This window comes from Penicillium longicatenatum (assembly GCF_028827895.1).
Source record: "Penicillium longicatenatum strain IBT 33135 chromosome Unknown contig_2_segment0_segment0, whole genome shotgun sequence".
NCBI classification, from domain to species: domain Eukaryota; kingdom Fungi; phylum Ascomycota; class Eurotiomycetes; order Eurotiales; family Aspergillaceae; genus Penicillium; species Penicillium longicatenatum.
The window spans coordinates 2,340,846-2,363,875 of NW_026643120.1; the positions used below are offsets into that span (position 1 = coordinate 2,340,846).

The 23,030-nt window shown below is 50.0% G+C and overlaps 8 protein-coding genes across 8 annotated transcripts; 5 read left to right on the forward strand and 3 right to left on the reverse strand.

Annotated features, from left to right (window-relative positions):
• Positions 1-2,163: 2,163 nt before the first annotated feature.
• N7484_003395 (putative protein kinase) lies at positions 2,164-5,523 on the forward strand (the record flags this gene model as incomplete). Its single annotated transcript, XM_057113815.1, has 3 exons — positions 2,164-3,302; positions 3,382-5,277; positions 5,340-5,523. 3 exons carry the CDS (start codon positions 2,164-2,166, stop codon positions 5,521-5,523), a joined length of 3,219 nt encoding a protein of 1,072 aa, XP_056973955.1.
• Positions 5,524-6,692: 1,169 nt separating this feature from the next.
• N7484_003396 (eukaryotic translation initiation factor 4E) lies at positions 6,693-7,799 on the forward strand (the record flags this gene model as incomplete). The annotated part of the gene is made up of 3 exons (XM_057113816.1): positions 6,693-6,727; positions 6,806-7,552; positions 7,607-7,799. The coding sequence occupies 3 exons, from the start codon at positions 6,693-6,695 to the stop codon at positions 7,797-7,799; spliced, it is 975 nt and encodes a 324-aa protein (XP_056973956.1).
• Positions 7,800-10,098: 2,299 nt separating this feature from the next.
• Positions 10,099-12,626, forward strand: N7484_003397 (uncharacterized protein; the record flags this gene model as incomplete). The annotated part of the gene is made up of 2 exons (XM_057113817.1): positions 10,099-10,754; positions 10,811-12,626. 2 exons carry the CDS (start codon positions 10,099-10,101, stop codon positions 12,624-12,626), a joined length of 2,472 nt encoding a protein of 823 aa, XP_056973957.1.
• Positions 12,627-13,314: 688 nt separating this feature from the next.
• N7484_003398 (gamma-glutamylcyclotransferase family protein) lies at positions 13,315-13,994 on the reverse strand (the record flags this gene model as incomplete). Its single annotated transcript, XM_057113818.1, has 2 exons — positions 13,315-13,895; positions 13,967-13,994. The coding sequence occupies 2 exons, from the start codon at positions 13,992-13,994 to the stop codon at positions 13,315-13,317; spliced, it is 609 nt and encodes a 202-aa protein (XP_056973958.1).
• A 233-nt stretch (positions 13,995-14,227) lies between these two features.
• N7484_003399 (signal peptidase complex subunit SPC3) lies at positions 14,228-15,144 on the forward strand (the record flags this gene model as incomplete). Its single annotated transcript, XM_057113819.1, has 2 exons — positions 14,228-14,373; positions 14,517-15,144. 2 exons carry the CDS (start codon positions 14,228-14,230, stop codon positions 15,142-15,144), a joined length of 774 nt encoding a protein of 257 aa, XP_056973959.1.
• A 362-nt stretch (positions 15,145-15,506) lies between these two features.
• Positions 15,507-16,010, reverse strand: N7484_003400 (YqaE/Pmp3 family membrane protein; the record flags this gene model as incomplete). The annotated part of the gene is made up of 3 exons (XM_057113820.1): positions 15,507-15,669; positions 15,751-15,826; positions 15,962-16,010. The coding sequence occupies 3 exons, from the start codon at positions 16,008-16,010 to the stop codon at positions 15,507-15,509; spliced, it is 288 nt and encodes a 95-aa protein (XP_056973960.1).
• A 508-nt stretch (positions 16,011-16,518) lies between these two features.
• N7484_003401 (protein kinase PKP2) lies at positions 16,519-18,028 on the reverse strand (the record flags this gene model as incomplete). The annotated part of the gene is made up of 4 exons (XM_057113821.1): positions 16,519-17,304; positions 17,379-17,661; positions 17,732-17,851; positions 17,925-18,028. 4 exons carry the CDS (start codon positions 18,026-18,028, stop codon positions 16,519-16,521), a joined length of 1,293 nt encoding a protein of 430 aa, XP_056973961.1.
• A 777-nt stretch (positions 18,029-18,805) lies between these two features.
• Positions 18,806-22,889, forward strand: N7484_003402 (ubiquitin-specific protease UBP15; the record flags this gene model as incomplete). Its single annotated transcript, XM_057113822.1, has 10 exons — positions 18,806-18,887; positions 18,950-19,070; positions 19,279-19,423; positions 19,480-19,637; positions 19,690-19,879; positions 19,938-20,046; positions 20,100-21,048; positions 21,101-22,530; positions 22,588-22,717; positions 22,783-22,889. The coding sequence occupies exons 1-10, from the start codon at positions 18,879-18,881 to the stop codon at positions 22,887-22,889; spliced, it is 3,348 nt and encodes a 1,115-aa protein (XP_056973962.1). The 5' UTR covers positions 18,806-18,878.
• Positions 22,890-23,030: the final 141 nt, after the last annotated feature.

A 23,030-nucleotide genomic window follows, 5' to 3' on the forward strand; every position in this document is an offset into this window, starting at 1 on the left:
GTGAGACTGAGGAGAACTGAAGATTAGTGCCCATTGACGATCTCAAATGATGATCATGGTAATTGACACGATGAGATTCTGATGTTCTCGGAGGACAAAGGAATCTTGTCATCTGGCAAGAAGGACGGCAAGGAAGTGACAACAAAGATTCATGCAGGTGAAAAGATCACTCAGATGGGGGGGGGTTCAATAGTTTTTAGCATTGTGTATTTAGCCACAAGAATGAACTGCGGATCATCAGGGTTTTAACAATTTGATTTCCCCATAACAGTTCCGCCTGGGTGAGTTATATGAACGGACTTTGAGTCTCTTTCTCTATCTGTCTTCTTATTTTTGTTGCTTCAGCGATACCTGATCCCCCGTGGACACTTGCGCCTACAATGTACATTTAAGTGGCATTACACAATATCCAATCCACGTGATAGATCACATGACACATGATCAAAGTCCCTCCCGCAACCTCAGCCTGACGTGACATCAACACCACTTTCATGTCCCACTTCCCCCCATCGGCTTGCCTTGATTGAAGTTCTGAGTGAATTACCTCAGAATACTGTCCTTATGGCCTGATGAATATTCGTTTAATTCCACACTCTTCTCTATCTACTTGGTGCAATCGGAGTATTAAGCCGCACGATGTCAACTCATCCCGCACGGTCCCACGGTCCCAGGGTGAGAACCAGGACCAAAGCAATGGATTCAGCAACACAGTCAACCATCAGAAGCCTTGATAACATATAATTCCCCCACCCTCCAAAATATTAGGCCAACAGTCGGATTTCATTTTCGTTCTTATATGAGACACAGCGAGGTTAGGAAGGGAGTGACCGCGGACTGGCCTGCTAGATGTTCTTTCTTCACAACCACTCGGTGGACTGCTCATGTTGTTGTCAAAAGTACTCGACTGACTTCGCTTGCTCGCAACTCTGGTGCGGGGTGCCCAGTGCTCCTCACCTCCGCCAATTTCCATGCTCCCCATATCCCAGGGTTGCTCTGCTAGTCTTCCTGAAACTCAACCCTGCGGTGCACACATAGCTGGCTTTCCCGGGAATTTGATGTTTGAGAATGTTTGGAAGCAATTGTTGATGGGACTAGGGGACGGGGTTCCCTTGTCAAATACATCCGATCTGCTATAACCAGATGGGGTATGTTTTTCGGGTAGATATACTTTTTTGTCTATCTGCTGTAAACCACGACCGGTGCGACGCTGCAGCGTATGTTGGATTTCTTGTCCTTATTTGAGACCAACAACATGACGTCCCAGTGGCTGGTCAGACTGCCGCTCAAATCTAACGACTCATAATGGGGGTGATGGTGCCAGAGGTGAAACAGCCTACAATATCACAGGCAATATGCTACTGTTTTGAGTGACTACTGTCTTGATTGGACTCTACAGCAACACCGGATCAAGAGCAAAAGGACGAATCTTACCAACGGCTGACTGAACCGGCCTTGAACCAGCCTGCTCAGCACTACTCGACTCGTGGCCAATGTGGCTTTATGCAGAACGTAGATAGAATGATCCGCTTGATTTTCAGTGTGATCCTGCCTCGAGGCAAAAACACGTCAGAAGTGAAAAAGGCACGTCAAATCGAACCGAGCTTCGATAGAACTGACCATAGCCACGATCTTGAACCCTCTACTTGGAAACAACACAGGAAAAGGGCTATATTTCTCGAGTTACAGATTTCAGGGATACAGGAACAGAAAAGTTGCAGAAAACACAGACTGGACTGGACCAGCCCGACTAATGCACGGTGCATGCTACGGATCCAGTTGTAGAGCCGCACGGGTGGCCACACATCCGCACCAACATTCGCCTTTTCGCATTGACTTGGTTCAGTGTGAACAAGAACAAAGTAGACATACCATGGGAATGTGATGCAATATTCTCGTTGCATTCAGTCGGGGATGCAATCTGCATCACCTCGAAAGCCCGATTTTATCCCCTTGCTCATCAACCTCACTGTTGCCGGAAAAACTAATGATCCGGGATCCTCTTCCCCCCAAATCAGAACTTCCGCCTGAGCGACGCGGTCACGAACAAACCGGCTCCACTCGCGCCTTTCGACTTCTTGCGGACATTGCCAACTTCCCCAACATCGATCGGTTCGCAACATTTATCCCTCAGAGCCAAAGCCAGATGCTGCTGGCGACGTTTTCATGGCTGGGTCCCGTAGGAGTCCGGTGTTGAGAGACCAGTGGAGTGCCGACCCAGATCGCGACGCACACTTTAGGGACACTCGTAGAGGTCGAGGGTCTCATCGTGATCGGGGTAGAAATCGCCATCGTGATCGAGGTCGTTCATCAAGGCCCAAAGAACGCCATTTTGACTATCCTGCTCGCTCGCCACCTACGTCTACACGCATGTCCCGCTTCGGCCCAGATTCATCTTTCGACCCAGGTGACTCTGCCTTCGATCGATCCCCACCGCGTGGCTCCCCTGGCCCTTCCCCAAAGTTCCAAGATACTCGACGACCGCCCCAGAATCGGCCTTCTTCATCTGGCGACTGGAAGAATCACCCACCAGGAACAATGAACGGCGGAGGCCTAGGTTTCCGACGTGATGACTCCCCATCTGGGCCCCCATCCAAACGCAAAAGAACCCGCAGCCCTTCTCCCCGTGGCCAACATGGTCAATTTCCCCCACGCCGCTCTTCATTTACCAAACCCGGAGACCGGCGTGATCGCAGCCCCTCTTATAAGAATCGAGGAGGGCGGTTTCCAGGGCGTGGTGGCCCTAGAAGATCTCCTCGTCGGGGCCGAGGTGATCGTCGTGGAAAAGACCGCCGCCGATCCGATATTCCACGATTAGACCGGGACCGATCCAGGTCACCTGTGCGTGGCCGAGGATATCCTCCGTCACCAGACCGTCGCTCTAGGCCGCCAAGTGGTGACGGTTATAGCGACAGAGGTTCTCGCTACCTATCTCGCTCTGTATCTCGACATTCCGCCGGTTCGAGAAGATCTCCACATCCACAACATGTGCCAGGTGATGAGGGAATGAGTACAATCTTACCAAGCAGGTCTGCCGGCGATGACTTGGGACGCTCTCCATCACCCCATCCAATTCCGAGCTTCGATGACAGTCAGCGTGGCGCGCCTTTAAAGCATGAGATGCGGCAATCAGATGTTCCCAACAAACAACGCCATCGGTCTCGGCCGCATATTGAGTCTCAGCAATATTCAGCCTCGCCTCAGTTTACTTCGGCTAGTTCGTATCATGGATCTCCCCCGCCCGTTTCTCCACAATCTGGAGGACGAGCTGGCTGGAATAACCAAACTTCTTATCCCGCTCCTAGGTGAGTTGCACCTCAATGTTTTATCACTTGTCACTTCTCTCCTGCCAAGCTCTTACTAATCTGCATTGGTCGTAAGTAGACCTTCCTCACCTTATCGACCAGATAATTACTACTCTCAAAATGCTCCTCCAGGGCAGTCCAATCAAATGCACCAATCATTCGATGGTCCACCAAACAACCACTCTCAGTCTTATGGTAGTTATCGCGGAGGTCATTCTGGCTACCGCGGAAACCACGCAAACCAGGGCCCTGATCGCCGGTACTCTGGTTCTGGCCCTCACCAGTACAATAATGGACCAGGTCATCGCGGTGGCAGAGGTAGTTTCAATAACTTCCAGTGGACCTCGCGTGGCCGTGGTGGGCACCAGAGTCCTCGGCCACTGCATTCTCATGGTCCCCAGACGCCTACTCGCCCATCATCGGTCAATGATCCTCAATCACCCAGCGCCCCCGAGAATGATAAAAATCACCGCCTCGCAAATAATAGGGATATCCAACGTGATGACTACCGAGATCCGCCGGTGTCAGAGAGTGGAGATGGTCAAGTGGATGCCCGGAATATGTCACTCCCAAACCGTGATCAAAAAGCTTCAACGCCAGCAGACAAGGGTGGAAAGTTCAGTTTCGCATTCAAGGCGAAAACCACTCCTACTACTGCTCCGAAACCGGTGCCAGATCTGGCACATCGAATGCAAGTCCGTGAGGCACCTCCTCGAGCGCCTGCTGCCGATGCACCATCCCCTCGTAATCGCTTAACCAACGGACCTTTACCGAAATTTAAGCCAGAACCCCGCGGTGATCGCCGTGAACGGGATCGTGGACGGGATCGGGACCGTAGGAATACCCGCGACTCGCGAGATTTCCGTGACCCAAGAGACCATCGTGACGACCGCCGGTTCGATCAGCGTCGGGACCGACGAAGGGGCGACCGGCGCCCCGACTTCCGACCAGATCGCCGTAGGGATGCGTCGCCTGAGCCTCCAAGAGAGCCACCCAAGCGGATGGTGACCCTAACCCGGTATAAAGAACGCCCATCTTTGCCGGAACACTATGCCTCTGTCGACTCAGTGTACTACCGGAAACCAGGCAACGAATCTGTGATTGGTGCAGGTACATACGGCAAAGTCTTCAAAGGAATTCACGTTTTTACTAAACGTGAAGTTGCTTTGAAGAAGATCCGAATGGAGGGCGAAAAAGATGGTTTCCCCGTCACAGCCGTGCGAGAAATCAAGCTTCTTCAGCACCTTCGAAGTCACAACGTGGTCAGTCTTTTGGAAGTCATGGTTGAGAAAAATGAGTGCTTCATGGTCTTTGAATATCTCTCGCATGATTTGACAGGTCTTATCAATCACCCGGAATTTTCACTCAACCTAGCGCACAAGAAGGATTTGGCCAAGCAAATGTTTGCAGGGTTGAACTTCCTCCACCACCGCGGTGTGTTGCATCGAGACATCAAGGCTGCTAACATCCTGATCAGCAACACTGGTTTGTTGAAGTTTGCTGACTTTGGCCTGGCCCGCTTCTTTTCGAAGAGCCACAAAATGGATTATACCAATCGCGTGATTACGATCTGGTACCGGCCTCCCGAGCTTCTTCTTGGTGAGACACGGTACGGCCCTGCTGTTGATGTGTGGAGTGCTGCATGTGTCTGCATGGAGATGTTCACCAAGAAGGCTGTTTTCCCCGGCGACGGGGGTGAAATCAGCCAACTTGACAAGATCTACAATTATTTAGGTACTCCAACTCGGGCTGAGTGGGCGGACTTTGTGGAAATGCCATGGTTCCAGATGATGCGCCCGCAGGAGCGTAAGAAGCGGACTTTCGAGGACACATATCGAGACATATTGACTCCTGCCGCGATGGATTTGATCTCGTCTGTGTTCCAGTACGACCCTGCCAAACGACCTAGTGCGGAGCAGGTATTGCAACATCCCTACTTCCTGACCGAGGAACCAGCTCCTCAGCAGGCCACTGAGTAAGTTCAAACTAAACAAATATTCAATCATGCTTAGTCTTCGCCAACTAACTTGTTTCTAGGTTGGAGTTCATGGAAGGGGATTGGCACGAGTTCGAGTCCAAGGCGCTTCGCAAGGAAGCTCGCCGTGTCGAGGCGCAAGCGCAAAGCCAGAAAGATCGGGAGAAGCGGAAGGCGGAGGCGTCGAGTGATCGTGATCCCAAGAGGGCGCGGGCGACATCTGACGAAGCGGGACCTCCCAGATGATATTTTGCTTTTATTCTATCGGGCATCTGGCGTGTGGGGGGGGCTGACGCATTTACAGGGAATTCATTCGGGAAATACTATTTTGGGCTTGCTTTTGTTATTTATTGCCCACCTTAAAATATTTCTATCATCCACATCCTTTTTTAATAAGACGTGTTCGTAGAAGAATGGGCTGCCAATGTGCACGTCTCGCGCGGTCGAGAGAGCATTTGCCAAAACATACTACGTGTGTATATGAGAAAAACCAACTTGATACAAGTTAAGACCAATGGATGCTTCTAGTGTATTCGGATCAGTGTATGACCAGCAAAAACATCACGTTGTCAACAACAAGAAGCCCGGGGTGATCAGACTTTGCCAAATAACCTCACGCCCGACCAGCCCCCGGCGAAATCGCCTGGTAGACATCAAGGGCGGTTGGGACTTCGGATTACCAGAGAGCTCAAGGAGTTTCTTCATTTAGGGATATATCATTTGGATTTCTATGGAAAACGTACCCTAGGGCTAATTCAAAGAGAATGTCTCGTCAATCAGGTCATCAACAAATCCTGGGATGCTCCGAAGAGCCCTCGTGATGATGGTTTTAGATGCGACATTTTACTCTTGACTCACTCATCGGAAATGACCGGGCAGTAGAGAATGAAGATTCCGGGCATTGATTTGAGTTGGTGGTCTTGCGTGAAGAAAAGAAAAAGAGAAGGAAGAGGAAAAAAGTGGCCGTTAAAAAGGTGGTTCGGGAAAATAGACGGTGCGGGCGGCAGCCGAAGTCACTTCTGATTGGTTCTGATGGAGCTTCTGCGTTCGAGTCTCCAACTCTTCCATTTGCAATCCCAATTCCAACCATATCCCGCTCTATCTCTGAATCTTCCCCGAAACGCTCCCTCCACTTCCCCTACGATATCCCACTTCTCAACTTCTTTGTCTTTGTCTTGCCGTCAAGTTCCCTGCGCTTTCAGATACCCTCCGCCCGCCCGCCACCTCCCTCCGCATCCTCCGCCGCCATCCCACCCACTTTGCTTTTTTTCTCGCCCAATCTAGGACCCTGTTATTGTCTACGTCACTAATCGCACTTGTGAGAAACTGTGTTCTTGTGGTGCCCTGTCGTCTTCTCCGAGCTCTTCTCTTCTCCCGGATGACCGCTCGTGTCTCGGGCAGTCTTACCCGCCGCGATGGATAATGCCAACCTGTGGACTCGTCGAGCAAAGTAAGCGGGACAATATATCTCTTGAACCATGCTCATGAGCCGCCAATAACTAACCTCCTTTGTGTCTTTTATCATTAGCTCCTCCAAACTGTCTTTGTCCATGTCCGGAACCGACGGCAAGGACGGTGCCCGCGTCGAGATGCCCCGCTCATCCAAACGTTTCGGCCCAGACAGCTCCCACGGCCGTTCCAATCCCTTTAACGCAGTATCCCCAATGTCGACAGGGGTCTCTTCCCCCTCCACCAATGCCTCATCCGCCTTCGGCCTAGGCTCGGGTGCATTCGCCTCGTTTGGCACTCCCAAGTCAGATGTGAAGACCCCCGGCGAGAAGCGCGATGCTTCCGCAGAGCAGGAGGAGGCTATGCGAGCCAAAACACTGGCCCAGGCTTCTATGCCCGGGCCTGGGGAGCACCCGCTCAAGTCGACTTGGATCGTTTGGTACCGCCCGCCCACACCCAAGTACTCGGACTATGAGAAGTCGACGGTGCCGCTGGCGTCGATATCGTCGGTAGAGAGCTTCTGGGCTGTATACTCGCATCTCAAGCGGCCGTCGCTGCTGCCGACAGTATCGGACTACCATATCTTCAAGAAGGGCATTCGGCCTGTCTGGGAAGATGAGGCGAATAAGCGCGGCGGCAAGTGGATTGTGCGACTGAAGAAAGGTGTGGCAGACCGGTACTGGGAAGATCTATTGCTGGCGATGGTGGGTGACCAGTTTGCCGAGGCTGGGGATGAAGTCTGCGGTGCCGTGCTGAGCGTGCGAGGTGGTGAGGATGTGTTGAGTGTATGGACACGGATTGATGGGGGGCGGAACATCAAGATCAGGTACGTCTGGAAATTATATTATTAGTCGCCATGAAACTAATTATTATTTGACAGAGAAACTATCAAGCGTCTGCTCGCCTTCCCGCTCGACACCAACATCATCTGGAAGAGTCACGATGATAGCATCGCCCAGCGCTCCGCCATTGATCAAGCTCGTCACGAAAAAGCCACTTCCGCTAACCCCGGAACTCACTTGGGCTCTGAGCGGCGGCGTGCCGGCCATGATGATTCAGAGAAGGCCTCATAACTGCCCCTCTGGATTGCGGCCTTGAGCCCTGTATAGTACAGCCGACCAAAAAACCAAAAAACAATCTTTTATGCACTTACTCATTGGGACGCGTTTGGGTCTGGGGGACGGCGGGGCATCGAGGCGAACTCAGCGGTTTGATTTGATTTCTATGTCTTTGAGTGAAACTCATTTATGTCTTGTTTGTGTCCCTTTTTCTTTTTTTTTTCTTCTATCTGCCTTCGATCATGCGTGATGGTTCAATTTCTTCTCCCTGATGCGAAAAGTGCAGCTGAAAACTGCAGATGGCGTGGCCAGGATGTCCGTTCTATAAGTCTATCTAACCGTAGGTAGTATGTTCATTTAGTTGCTGCTTCAAAGCAACTACAGTCCATTGGGGTGTCTGACATGAGCTATATGAATATATCTACGTGTACCTTATATCTCTATATCAACCCAACAATCATCATTGCAATGAAATTTAGCTACTGAGTGAACGACGTAACGTATTCGGTAAGCAGTCTCGGGGCCATGTACAATGTTTGGCTACAAATCCACGATTATTACATCGTAGGTGCAGTAGTCTGAGATATCAATCATATACCTCGTCGTGGATGAGGGCCTACTTAGGTGCTCAGTATGTGCTGGTGTTTCAGGTGGCCAGCTGCCTAGGGACATGAGCGGCGATTAGTTCGCAATCGATCTAAAAGTTCTGCCTGACAAACCGTTGTGTAGCCGTGACCGCCCGGCGATAGACGATAACCACAAGCACGAATCTTTTAACAAGTAGAAAAAGTGACCGGAAAGAAAGGAAAAAGCTATAAAGATCACCGAGAATGGGACCGATGCCGTGCTTGGTCCTACAATAGGGTGCTGCGTATCTGTATGCCTTCCTTCGCGAGCTTTGCCGACTTCATCGCCAACTTGTCACCGCGTCGCCAGCAGCCCGCTGATCGCCGACTGCAGCACCGACGGCCCTCGCACTGCAGCAATCCAACGTCCACGCGCTGTTTTCCCTCCCCGACCCCTGCTGGGCCTCGGCGCCGTATAGACTCTGCCCGGCACCAGTTCTCCCTCGGCTCCGATCTTGAGGAAAATCATCACGGCCCGCGCCATATCCGTTTCTCGCCGCACTTGGCCCGGGATCAAGATATTGATGCTAGTGCGCAGGTGTGTGGCTTCCAGCTTTATTATGTGTTTCCCCGCTCAGTATTTCTTCACTTGTTGTTTTGTTCCACCATGTCTATCAGGGCTAAGCATTCAAGAAATTTGAATCCTTCCTTCCAACACACTCCCCACTTGCGTTTTGTCCCAGTTCTATGTTTTTTTGCAGCTACTTTTTAAATACCACGGGACTTATCTTTTTTGGACAGACGACTCAAAGTTATGACAAAACTGCTTCTATCACAACGGACAGACCTGCAACCCCTCGTGGACGATTGCGGTCTTCACCTCTCCAGTCTATTCTAGACTCTACCGCCCAGTAACCACACATCTCGTCCCAGTGGCAGGCACGTGCTGATATGTCTTATCATATGCAGGTTGGGCGACACACCGCCGATGTTAAATCAGGGTTCGAAGCGAAATGGAGCCCAGGAGGAGGATCGACAGGCCGAGGCTCGCTTGTTGGGTTCAGGTGCAAGAATCAAGTATGTCTATCAGACGGACTCGTTTAGGTATCCGATTTTTTCTGGAGATCTTGCACTGATCAAACCGCACTCTTGTTATAGGGATAAAAACGCTGTCAAGATTAAACCCGGTGCATCTATGCAGAACAAAAAGAAAACACCTGGCGTAGGTCACGCCAACTTTTGGCTGATTTTGGGTTGAGAAATTATTCGAGGCTGATTATGTGGGATGATAGTCAAATGTGGCGTTTCGACCGCAGGATGGAATATCTCGCAACTCACGCGAGAGTGGACCAGTACGTGCACAGGGGAAGGTAAGGAAACACGTCCCTCATCAGGGCTCTCTCCGCTTGGAAGATGCATTTGAGCCATCTAGCCGGCCAACCAAGAGGCAACGTCACGATGGGATTAGTGGATATTTTCAAAATGAGGGAGTGAGTGATCCCGTCTCTCCAACAAATTCACTTTCTCGTCTGTCGCCCGAATCCAGCCAATTTTCCACCAAATCAAAGAATCATGCGCACCCTTATCGACAAAGCGAATACCGCGAAGTGGAGAACAGTATTAGGGTTTCTAATAAGAGTCCCCGCGCTCGTCGACAACAGAATCGCCAGGTTTCAGCTTCCACACAAGCTCCCGACGAGAGATATACAGCGCATGATATTCAACAACGACGCCCCATAGCAGCCATTATGGAGTCTCCCAAGGCGAAATCAGGAAGGAAAGGGCTGGCCCCGTCTGCTCTTGATTCCGCTGCTACTGGTCAAACAAAACCCACTCAGTCTCTTTCAACCAAAAGGAATGAGCTCAAACTACGCTCTGTCTCCGAGAGCTCAGATGAACTCCAGGGCGAGGTCACAACCCAGCCTATCCCAAAGGACATCGATGAGAGACAGACTCGCGCTCGACTCCCAACCAAAGAACATTTTGTATCTCCTGACCGAAGTTCCCCCACCGACATTGTGCCTACCAAGTTTGAAGGATCAAACAAGAAGGCTAAACGAAAGCACAACATCTCAGAACGACTTGACATAATCTATTTACTGTTCGGCCATGATGCCACAAAAAGTGGTGTCAACGGGAGGAGGACAGCTGATCTCAATCACGAGAGAATTGAAATTGAAGGCAAAATGCCTGGCATGGGGCTGCCGGTCTCAATTGAACTACGCAAAGTGGTCAAAATTTTCCATGGAAAGGACCCTAGTCGAAAAGTGAGGCTGTTCTTGTCGAAAGGCGCCTCCCCCCATCTGGGTGAAAGGGTCGACATTGAGTTTTGGAACAGCCAAATGAAACATCAGCTTCTACACGTCTTGCGTGATAAGGAAATCGCAATTCACGCAAAGGAGTCGTATGTATTACTACAATTGTCTTTTTTGGTCTCAAGTCGACTAACTGTTGAAGCAGGGATTTCATGGACAAGGCTTTTCAAACCCACAAATTCGAAGCTCAAAATCACCAACATTCCAAAAGACCTCTACCGGAGCACGACTCGACTTCACAACCTTCCGCAAATTGTCCTGCACGTCAGAAAATTTCGTCCAACCTGCAGGGCTCGGTCGATGAGCCTGGTAGCAAGCGAGTCAAACAGGATCTTTCTTCCTCTTCCATTGCGAGAACAGGGAATGGTATCACGGCAACGCGAGCTCCAGAGGGTGACGGGAAGACAGAATCGGCCTCTGGTGTCGAGATTCCCGTCAAAACTTTTCATGAAACCCAAGCTTCACTTGAGCGAGAGACACGATCAACACGACGGTTGCGGCGAGATGCCGATGACAGTGCCGACAGTCATCCTAGCCATTCAAGACCCATTCGGGCAAAAGACGAGAATCGAGAGAAGTGGAAGAAGCCAATGGTCTATCCCCGTGTTGGAAAAAGGCGTGCAGAAGTAAACGTTGAGGATCGAGACCGCCTGCGCGAGGGAGAATTTTTGAATGATAATTTAGTCGGTTTCTATTTGCGCTTCTTGGAAGATCACCTCCAACGTACAAACCCCGATGTCGCGGAAGGGATCTACCTCTTCAATTCTTATTTTTTCCCGACACTCAAAAACGGGCGTTCAATTAACTACAGTGCCGTGGAGAAATGGACTCGCAACATCGATCTCTTCAGCTATGACTATGTTATCGTCCCCGTCAACCAAGATCTGCACTGGTATTTTGCGATCATTTGCAATTTGCCAAGTCTTGATCTTCCTTGCGCTAGCCCTGCGGACCAGTCCTCTGCTCCCGCGAGCGATAAAGAAATCTCGACTCAGCCTGAAAGTGAGGTGCATGAGATTTCAGAGTCTCCGGAGCCTGAGCTGGTCTCGGCAACAACAAATACTACTTTCGGCGCACAATTCGATCAACCTCGCACAGAGAAGGAGGGAAAACCAGCAGCCACTGAAGAGGTGGATAGCTCAACGCAAGGATCCGAGGAACAAAAACAAGACGTTTCTTCGCCTGGTTCTTGGCCTGACGGTGCAGAGAACATAACCTCGCCGCCCCCAAAGGAACTTCCAGGTAGGTGGTGGGATCAAACAAATCCCACTACTTCTGTCAATCAGTTTGGTCTCAATAGCAAAAAGAAAGGCCGACCTGACCTGAAATTGCACCCGCGTCAAACAACTATCATCACTTTCGATTCCCTTGATCTTCCTCGTTCACCTACCATTAGATTGTTACGTGAATACATTTGTCAGGAAGCCTTATCGAAACGTGGCGTTGAAATTGACCCAAAGGAGATCAAGGGCATGCGCGCTCGACAGATCCCACTTCAGCCGAACTTCTCTGACTGCGGGCTTTATCTGCTTGCATACATTGAAAAATTCGTGCAGGACCCTGACACCTTCATCACGAGAGTGATGCAGCGTGACATGGATGCGCATGTTGATTGGCCTCCGCTCGGATCTGGTATGCTTCGGCACCGGCTCCGCAAGTTCTTGGATGACATGTACGAAGAACAGAAGAAACATGAGAGCACCTCGGTCATGGCTGATCAGCCACGTGTTTCCTTTTTGTTAGGACCTCCCCTTCCTTCCCAGGAAGATGATGAGGACAGATTAGAAGAGCGACGGCCAGCAACTCCTGGCCGGTCTGAGAATCTCAAGCCAGTCCAGGAAGACCATGTCAAGGGAACAGGCGAGGACCATCTCAGTGTTGAAATCCAGGTCAAGGCAACCCCTCCACCCGGCGAGCCCGAGCGACCCAAGAAGAGCCCCCAAGGCAAGCGAAAGGGTTGAGACAATATGTACTCTATGAACCTATGTATTGTCGGCGTCATGGTTCAAATATCTATCATTGGGATTAATTGATATCTTTAGGTAGCATTTACTATTGCATTCTCAATTTTTACATCAGCATTGTTAGCAAGACCGCACATTATGAACACAAAATCCATCGAGATCAACGCTCACTGTGCCATGAACATAATATGACTTTTACCAAAGGAAAAATCATCTGTAAAATCAGATCTCAACCCTATATCTAGTGGGCAGCATACATATTTCTCCAAATGTGTTCTTTTCCTCCCAATTGACCTCACCTCGCTCCACATATTGCCTCCTTTAACCATCAGCTTTGGAAGGCTGTGGACTGAAACAAGTCCACGCATACACACCTCAGGCGGGGATGGCTGAAATTGAATATACATGCTGCCTCAGGATTTCATTCGGGCATGTCAGTTTCTTCTTATTATTTCACATTGCATCTATAATATATTCATTTTCGAGTTCCAGTCCTATGATGCATACATACCTATCTGATGTAAGACATATAGGCATTGAATGGAATCGGGCGAGACTTGAACGACATGGGGTATGAGGCACCTGCACAGCTTCAGAATTACAATGCACTCCATGTTTCTAACCATTCTATTCCCGTCACATTCTAAACATGAAATATAGATACAATCCTCTAAGCAAAGTCAACCTACCACTGATCATCATCATCAAACCACCAAGCCATCTTATCCCTCTTGAATGTCTCAAAATCCCACTCCGCACTCTCCAGCCTCTCCGCACCATCAGTCCACACATAAGTCACAGCATCTACCTCCTCCTTCTCATCCGCAAACTCCGCCCCAGCAGCATCAAGAACATCTCGAAGATTCCCCGCAGCACCTGAATTACCGTGCTCATGGCCATGGTCCTGATGCAGCGCCTCTTTCAACGTCCGCACCTTGACCTTCTCGTGGGCATACTCGCTTCCCTCGTAGATATCTAGACGATGAACGTCTCCGTCTGTTAAGCCAGAGACAAGGGTCCCAAGAACTGATGTTCGCGCCCAATGGCTTTCCTCGGCTCCATTTTCTGGTTCTAAATTTGTTTGTTTTGTGGATGGTGATGATTCAGATGCCCGAATAATGCCCGGGTAGTCTGCACCTCGCACCCGATGGCGCCGGTAGCCGTGCAACACGGCAGGTTGAAAGGTCAGAAGCGCCTTTTGCCATGGCTCTGGATCTGCGCGGCCATGTATTACACGGTGCAGTATCTGAGGAGCCATTAAAGTTCCTATTGTCTGTTAGTCCATGATATGTTCTGATTGCCAATAGACATGCAGCTACTGGGACCGGGGTTATTACCGTAGAAGAAGAGGACATGGTCGCCCATTGTTCCTGTGGGTACAAATCAAACTCCAAAAACCTTGCCAGAGTATATGGGAGCTTCCAAGGAATTCCTTTTCACCGTCAGCAGGCGTTGTGAATGACAAAACCAGCAAAGTCGGGGTTCAGTGACTCGAGACATACTTGGGGAGCTTATCGGTTATCGCGATAAGCCCCAAACACGCCCAGCTGGCTTCATCCGCGCCCCGGCTTTCCTACTTGCACGACTCTGTCGCAACCATGCATTCCTCTCTCAACCGTGCGCAGGCCGTCTTCGGCTTCTTCACCACCGTCGCTTGTGTAGTTGCTGCTGTAGCTGCGCTCTCGACTCTCCTATTCCCCACGACCGCCACGACGACGTCGGTGGACTTGAAGAATGTCCAGGTGTAAGTTACTTACTCTACCCAGAGATCTAGATTGATAAAGGGGCATAAAATACTATCAAAAGGCGGCTGTTACTTGAGCTCGAGCATGGAATTGTGACTCTGGTCCGTGATCACCTCCAGCTAATATTGTACCCAAAACACAGTGTCAAAGGTCGCCCACATTATTATTCGACCAAACGCTCCGAATATGCTCAGATCCGCTTCGACCTCGATGCAGACCTAACCCCCCTCTTCAACTGGAACACCAAGCAAGTCTTCGTCTATGTTTACGCAACCTACTCTTCATCCAACGACCCCAACTCTCTCCTCCGTGACTCTGAGGCTGTCATCTGGGATGCTATCATCCCTGCCCAAACCTCCCAATACACCTGGGACAAGCTCAAGGAGAAGGCGCTTGATGCTCTCCCCGCCCCGATCGTAGCGAAAATCTCGCCTGGTTCCGTGAAGAAGAGCAATAAGCGCAGCAGCTCGAAGGCCGCAGCTAGCAAGAAGGCCAAGGCAAACGCGAAGGAGGAGCCTGCGCCGGGCGTTCTGAGACTCAGAGGGCAGAAGGCTAAATATCAGATCAATGATATTACGGGCTTGCTGGCTGAGCGCCAGAATGTTACTTTGGCTGTTGGATGGAACGTGCAGCCGTGGGTTGGAGCTTTGTGGTGGAGCCCTGGATCTGGGGCTTTCCCTCGGACAGAGGGGACTGTTGTGAAGAGTGAGGTTTTTGATTTCCCGGCTTTAAAGGCAAAGAAGGCTGAGGGTCAGGCTGGGGCTGTTTAAGAGTATGAGTTATGGGATTTTCATTTATTTAGGTCTTCTTTGATAATGTTTTTTACATGTCCCTGGCAATATCTAGATATTCGTATTTTCTTATTTCTTCGGGTTCCTATGCTATCAAAAGAACAGAATACTGTATATCTACCCTTGTGAGAACAAGAACGATCACGACGCAGTCAACAATCTAATGGATAAAATATAAATAATAAGATTAATTCGCTATTAGGGTACTCGATAGGCTCAAAGAATATTCGGCATGGAAGACTCGAGTCCACATGCCACAGCCAAGAAGAAAACCGCACTATCGCTCATAACGGAATCGCTCGCAAGTAATACAACCAGGTGTATCGATGAGGCTCAAATCCTTAGACCGTGCCATAATTCCGGTTCGAGTGGCCACCATTTTGGACGCGATCCGAATAGACACCGGGCGCCGGCCGTTGAGTCGCGCGGGTCATGGGATCTTGCTTGCGACGATGATAATAGACGTATTCTAGGTAGAAGGCGTGGATATGACCAGGGAAGTATCTGTGTCACGAATTAGAAGGTGCGTTCGGGATGGAGGGCCTCGCAGTGATGGGCTGTAAGCGCGCGGGATCTGTTACTCACCCCAGAATCGTAAGGAGGACATTAATCCAGAAGTCAACACCACAACCTGCGGTGAGGAAGACACCGAGGGGAGGGACTGGGGTCGGTTAGTATCGAAATCTTGTAGGTATTGACCTCCGCAAACAGTGCGGAGTAAGCTCCCCGCAGTATACTACTCGGAGGCAGCGATAGTGCAGAGCTTCCCAAATCATCTGGAACCAATTTCACTTACTAAAAATAGTGATAATGATCACACAGAGCATTGAACAGGCGCTTGCCATGATGATTTCGGATGTATATGGATATTGGATATTTACTGTTCTTCGGGGTCGGATCGGCCAGAACTTTTGAAATCGGCGGTTGCAAGGAAGCTGAGTAGGACGATGATGAAGAGGAGGACGAAGATATAAATGGGAGCATTGTCATCCGTGGGCGAATTGAGGCGTTTCATGATCGGCAGTTCAGACGTCAGAGGGGGGTCAGATTTGCAACCTTGTTTCAGAAAAGCATGGCGGCTTGGTCCACACAAGGTTATCCAGTAGGGCTGATGTCTTGGATGACGTCATCCATTTACTTCGTGCCTGGTGTACACATGTACACCGGAGATACCAAGTGGGATGCCGCTTCAATGCCTATTTACCACGGAGGATAATAGACAAGGTGTAGTCCCTAGTACACCCGCAAACATTTGAGTGGACTAAGTGTAGCAGTACGTTGTACCAGAGAGCAGAACAAGGCACATAGTACAAGCGTATTGGAAATGATGATAAAAAAACAGGGTTCTTCCCTTCACACAGCGTCTATAGCTGCACGTGTCGTCACTTGCTCGTTTTTGTTTCCTAGCTTCGAGATCTGTAGGAAGGCGTCCACTCCGTAGCCTTCCAAACTATGCAATTCCAAACTGCCCGCCCAATATTCAGCGTAGACCCGACTCATCGGCAGGCCCATACCCAATCGTAGGTTTGGTGGTCGTGAGGTCAGAGAATCCAAGGAGCCCTCATGATAGCCTATTGGTTCTGTCTTGCGCCCGCCCACTTTTAACTCCTGCATTGTGGCAGCCATCGCGGGGACCCGCCCCAGGTTCTCTAGCCGCGTCTGAGTCCGGGGTCCCTTGCTGAAAGACCACAAATAGGGTAGGATCTCACGTGGAATGCCACCGCCCTGATCTGAGATGCGCATGATGACGTGTTGAGGGGTTTCGCATATAAGTACCTGAATTGGTGGCGGCGGCGCTGAAGAATCGTGGTACTTCTCGATCACAGCCTGCACCGAGTTGCGCAGCAGCTCACCAACAATGTATTCCAAGTGGCTCAGAATGTATGGGAAAGTGGCGTTCAAATGACCCTGGACATTGATGGTGGGGATCTGAGGAGACTGAGTTGTTTGTCGCATCAGGTCCTGTGCCACCCTCCCGCAACGCTCAATTACCTCTTTTGCGTTGCATTTTAGAAAGACTTCGCCTACAAAGTCTGCGTTCATATCTGTGCGTTCGTGCGAGTCGGGGAAATGCCATGGGGAGTTAAATGTGTCAGTCAAAGCCAGGTGCTGCTCTGCAATAACGCGACGAGAGATCCTCTAGATCCAGAAAACAAAGCGTCAGTATTGATCGTTCCGGTCGATCAACTTGGACTTGGAATTCATTTGCATACCGCTCGCAGCAGGGTGTTCATAAATCGATCCATCTCATCAGGTGGAAATAGCTCGCGACATTCCAGGACGCCGGTCGCCAAGTTGGGGATCACCACTAGGTGCTCCTTGAGCATCTCTTTGAGTACATCGCAGAACCGATCATTATCGTCCAAGCTGCGAACCTCAGGAATAACTCGAAATCGTTCAAAGGCCTTGTAGTATAACTCGTAAACGAGGGATAGGTGGGGGTTGGAAACTACCACGTACGGCAGCTGCTGGATGTCTCGCAGTCGGTGTGCTAGACTGTTCCGGAGCCGTCAGTTAGCTGTATACAGGTCATCCCGAGCTTAGGGTTGAATTGGCCCAAACGTACCGGGTGGGTAGCTCAGTCCGCACATAGTTTGCCGAGCTGATCAGTCGGGGCTCTGTTAAGGTACGGCCGAAGAAGGTCAACTGACGGAGACTGATGGGGCGGATGGGGCGCTCCACCCATCTAGATATCACGACAGTCGCAGTCAGTTTTGGGGTGGATCATGCAAGAACTTTCCAAGTGCGGAGTCACTCACTCATCCACTGCGGAGGCAGGTCGCCATGGTGGCGGTTGGGCTGAAGAATGAAGGCGTCTGGGAGCACATCGAAGAGGCTGCCAGCCTCTTAGACGTAACTGCATTGTGCTCCATGCAGTCGAGGCAGTTTATTCGAAGCCTAAAACAGACGTCTCTTCGAAGCTCTTGGGGTCTTTGCATGTGCTCGGGCGGTGAGCCGGTGACATGATCATCTCCACCGCCTTGGTTCCCTATGTGAAGTGGTTTCACTCTTCCTCCTTCTTCTCTATCTTTTCCTTGTTTAATTGATAATCTCAAGATAATTGCGTGGAAATCTGCGTTTTATGGCGTGGTTGTCTTGTTTTCTATGCGGAGGGTCTTGTTCGATGTTGCTATAGCCGAACTATTTCATCATATGAAGAACAAGACAAACATTGACCAGCGTCATCAGATGGTGGGGAAGGACACGATAGTGAGAAGGGACTTTGAAGCAATAGGAATAGATTAGAAAAAACTGTATATTTCTTCTATCATGCCATATGTGCAAAATTTCTACCCGATAAGAATGTATCATTTTCACTCTATATCGACCTCGACAGTGCGTGTTAGGGCCTGGAAACCCAAAGCAAGATAATGCAGTTACTGATCCTTGGAAGAAAGAAACATCAAATCATAAATCAAAGACAATAATCCCTTCGATCTTTCTTAATATTCGTTGACTTTTCTTTATTCTTTTGATCTTCTTCTAAACACCTGCTTCCCTTAGCTTGTCCCTGTTAATCACTGCCGAGCCTACGAGGGCTCCGCCACCGCTAGCTCTCTCCAATCTGCTTCAGCAAGAAATTCCTCCCGACAACTTCCTCCCCAGAGTCCGCATTTCTCACCCTCTCTCCTTCCCCCCACCCTCGTCTCTCCAGTCAACTTTCTCTCCATTCCGACAAGTGCCTTCCGGCTGGACGGGAGGGCGCTTTCGCCATGGAAAACGTGAGTATCCGACCGTACCCCTCGCGTGTGTCGTCATTGCAGATCTAACCGTTAGGCCCCAGCTTGCGGAGAACGACATGCTCGTCGACGACTACGAACAGTACCCCAATGAGAAGACTGATGTTGTCGTCGTCTCTCGCTCAGGCTCCGATGAGCCTGAGCCTGCGCCTTCTGCCGCTGACCGTAGGTTTCTTTGCTCTGTTTCCCCCTCTTCCGCCGCGGAACCCGATCACAACAAGCATGGCACGGCCGACCAGGTGGAACGGGCTCACAAGGATGCGACCGATCAGAGTCACCAACGAGCCGGAGCTTCAACATGAAAGAACCGGCTTTGCAGTATTTTGTTACGTTCGGGAAAAGTTAGCTGACTGAGGCATATTCAATCTTTTAGATGCGGCTATGATGGCACGAGTCCTGCCTAAACCCGCTGACCTTGAGGCCGAAGACGAGATTCACCACACATGGCATATCAAAGACTGGAGGAAGTCGGAACGCAAGCTGCACGGGCCAATCTTTAACTGCGGCGGGTCTCCTTGGTAGGCGATATCATGGAACGAAACTCTTCAAACGCAAGCATTGACTTGAGAATTAGGCGGATCCTCTTTTTCCCGTATGGAAATCACTCCGAACATGCCTCGTTCTACCTTGAGCACGCCTGGGAAGGGGAACCACCCCAGAACTGGTATGCCTGTGTGCAATTCGCACTGGTCTTGTCAAACGTGAAGGATCCCTCGATCTATGTCTCCCACGGTAAATATTTTCCAAAACTACAGATCGAAGCATTCAGCTAACGGGAATACAGTTGCGACCCATCGATTCACCGCTGATGAGGGAGACTGGGGTTTCACCCGATTTTACGATATCCGAACTCTATTCAACGAAGCGTGGGAAGGCAAAGGCGTGCCACTGGTACAGGATGATGAGGCCAACATCACAGCATATGTTCGCGTTGTCAAGGATCCCACCGGTGTTCTCTGGCATAGCTTTCAGAAGTAAGCGCTGCAGCTCCCCAAAACTGCGCATTGTATATCAATGACTAACTTGTCTCAGTTACGATTCCAAGAAAGAGACTGATATGGTTGGACTCCGAAACCAGGGTGCCACCTGCTATCTAAACTCGCTTTTGCAATCGCTGTATTTTACCAATGCTTTCCGCAAGGTATCAGATGAATCCTTTCCTGTTCAATCGAGATCAATTGTTAACATCAACAGGCTGTGTACCAAATTCCTACCGAAGAGGAATCCACTCGCGAAAACAGCGCATGGACTCTCCAAAGACTCTTTTACAACTTGCAAACCAATGAATCCGCAGTTTCCACAACTGAACTGACTGTGTCTTTTGGTTGGGACTCCAGACAGGCTTTTGAGCAGCAGGATGTCCAGGAACTCTCACGAAAGCTCATGGAGCGGTTAGAAGAGAAGATGAAGGGTACAGTTGCGGAGAAGGCTTTACCTGACATGTTCGTGGGTAAGACGAAGACCTATATATCGTGCATTAACGTCGACTATGAATCTTCTCGTGTGGAGGACTTCTGGGATATTCAGTTGAATGTTCGAGGTAATAAGACGTTGGATGACAGTTTCCGTGACTACATTCAGGTTGAAACACTCGAGGGTGAGAACAAGTATGATGCAGGCCCTCCTTACGGCTTGCAAGATGCAAAGAAGGGTGTGATCTTTGAAAGCTTCCCACCGGTCTTGCACCTCCACCTTAAACGGTTCGAGTACGATCTGAATCTTCTTACTATGATGAAAGTGAACGACCGACACGTCTTTCCCTTGGAATTCGATGCTGCTCCCTATCTCTCAGAAAATGCCGACAAATCCGAGCCTTGGACCTATGAGCTGCATGGAGTCTTGGTGCACAGTGGTGGCTTGGACGCCGGACACTACTACGCGTTTCTGAAGCCCACTAAAGATGGACACTGGTACCGCTTTGACGATGACCGAGTGAATCGGGTCACTGAGAAGGAAGTTTTGGAGGAAAACTATGGTGGCGAGTATGAACTGGCGAATGGAGCCACTGGCGTTCGACAGCCATACACCCGAGCACTTTCAACCAAGCGCTCTATGAACGCTTACATGTTGGTTTACATCCGAAAGACCCGAGTGGACGACGTTCTGTGTCCGATCACCAAAGAGGATGTTCCATCCCATATTGGTATGTCTCCCAAGCGCTAAACCATTATTATTTTATACTGACCAGACCACAGAGACCCGTCTGGCTGAAGATCGTGCAGAGGCTCTTCGTCGCAAGAAGGAAAGAGAAGAGGCCCACCTGTACATGAATATTGGCGTTCTGACTGAGAAATCCTTCCAGTCTCACCACGGGTTTGATTTGTTCAGTCCCGATCTTCCAGCTGAAGATCCGTCGCAACCCACCCAGCACCGTGTTCTTCGAGCGAAGAAAGTGGGCGAATTTGCGAAGGAAATGGCAGAGGAACGTGGTCTCAACGTCGATAGCATCCGCTTCTGGGTGATTGTCAACCGTCAGAACAAGACTGCTCGGCCTGACCAGGTTATCACTGACCCCGACATGACCGTTGAGGACGCCTATTCGAAATATGGTACCAAGGGTAACACTTTCCGACTGTGGATGGAGGTTTCTCCCGACGGCCAGCCTTGGCCTGACAGCAATGACTCGGCTCTGATCTTCTTGAAGAACTTCGACGCGGTCACTCAAACTCTGAGCGGCGTTGGTCCTGTTTATGTTTCCAAGAGTCAAAAAGTTGGTGATCTGGGACCCATAATTCTCGGGAAGATGAATTGGCCCGTGGGTACCGAGTTCATGCTCTTCGAAGAGATCAAGCACAACATGATCGACGTGATGAAACCCAAGCAGACATTCCAGCAATCTGAGATCCAGGACGGTGATATCATTACTTTCCAGCGGGCAGTTAAGGAGTCGGAGCTCCCAGCCTCGGCGCTTTACACCGATGCCAGACAGTTCTACGATTATCTTCTGAACCGCATGGATGTCACCTTTGCTCCTATTATGGCCTCCGAGACTGAAGACTTTACCCTGACTCTCAGCCGGAAGATGACCTACGATCAATTTTCGAAGAAGGTGGGCGAGCATTTGAACGTAGATCCAACCCATTTGCGGTTTGCGCCAGTGATGGCGAGCACGGGCAAAGCCAAGGCTTTTCTCAAGCGATCCATCACTTCAACCCTGGCTCAAATCCTCAACGGTCAATATGGTACATATGGCTACACCATGCACCGGTCGGATGCCTTATACTACGAGGTCCTGGACATGAGTCTCAGCGACTATGAAAGTAAGAAGTGCTTCAAGGTGACAATGCTTACAGAAGGAATCACCAAGGAAGAGACCGTTGAGATTCTAGTGGCTCGCAATGGAACCGTCGCCGAGCTTCTTTCCGCTCTTCAGCAGAAGACAAAGCTCGATGACGAAGCTTTCCAGAACATGAGGATCTTTGAGGCCCACGGCGGAAAGTTTTACAAGGAGCTTCGCGAGGACTTCAATGTAGCTTCCATCAATGAATACTCCACACTGTACGCAGAGCGGGTTCCTGCCGAAGAGTTGAGCATGGAAAGCGACGACCGACTTATCAATGCCTACAACTTTGACCGAGAACCTAATCGCCCTCACGGGGTTCCTTTCAGATTCGTCGTCAAGCCTGTGAGATATGCCATTCATTCTTAGTGTCAAGTGAATTTTGTACTAACATTCGGACAGGGCGAGATCTTCAAGCAGACTAAGGAACGACTCTCTAAGCGGACGGGTATTAAGGGAAAACCCTTCGAAAAGATCAAGTTTTCTGTTGTTCCTCGCAACTCCTTCCCGAATGCTAAGTACATTGAGGATGGTAAGTCTATCCGCAGCAATCAATTGGAACCTTTAGGAGCTGACGAACTATCCTTTACTATTTAGATGACATTCTCTCGGACATCGCTGGTCCCGAAGATCTTCTCGGTCTAGACCACGCTAGCAAGAGCCGTGGATTCTGGGGTAAGAGCGAGAGCTTTTTCATTCGATAAAGTATTGAATTTCTACGGGGCGCTAAGGGGGGGGGTTTGAGGGCAAGATGCTGCTATACGGTACATGAGCAGCAACAGCCTGAGTGTCATTGATTTTCTTCTTTTTGTCATTTCCTTTCTAACTTTCTTTTCTTTTCTTTC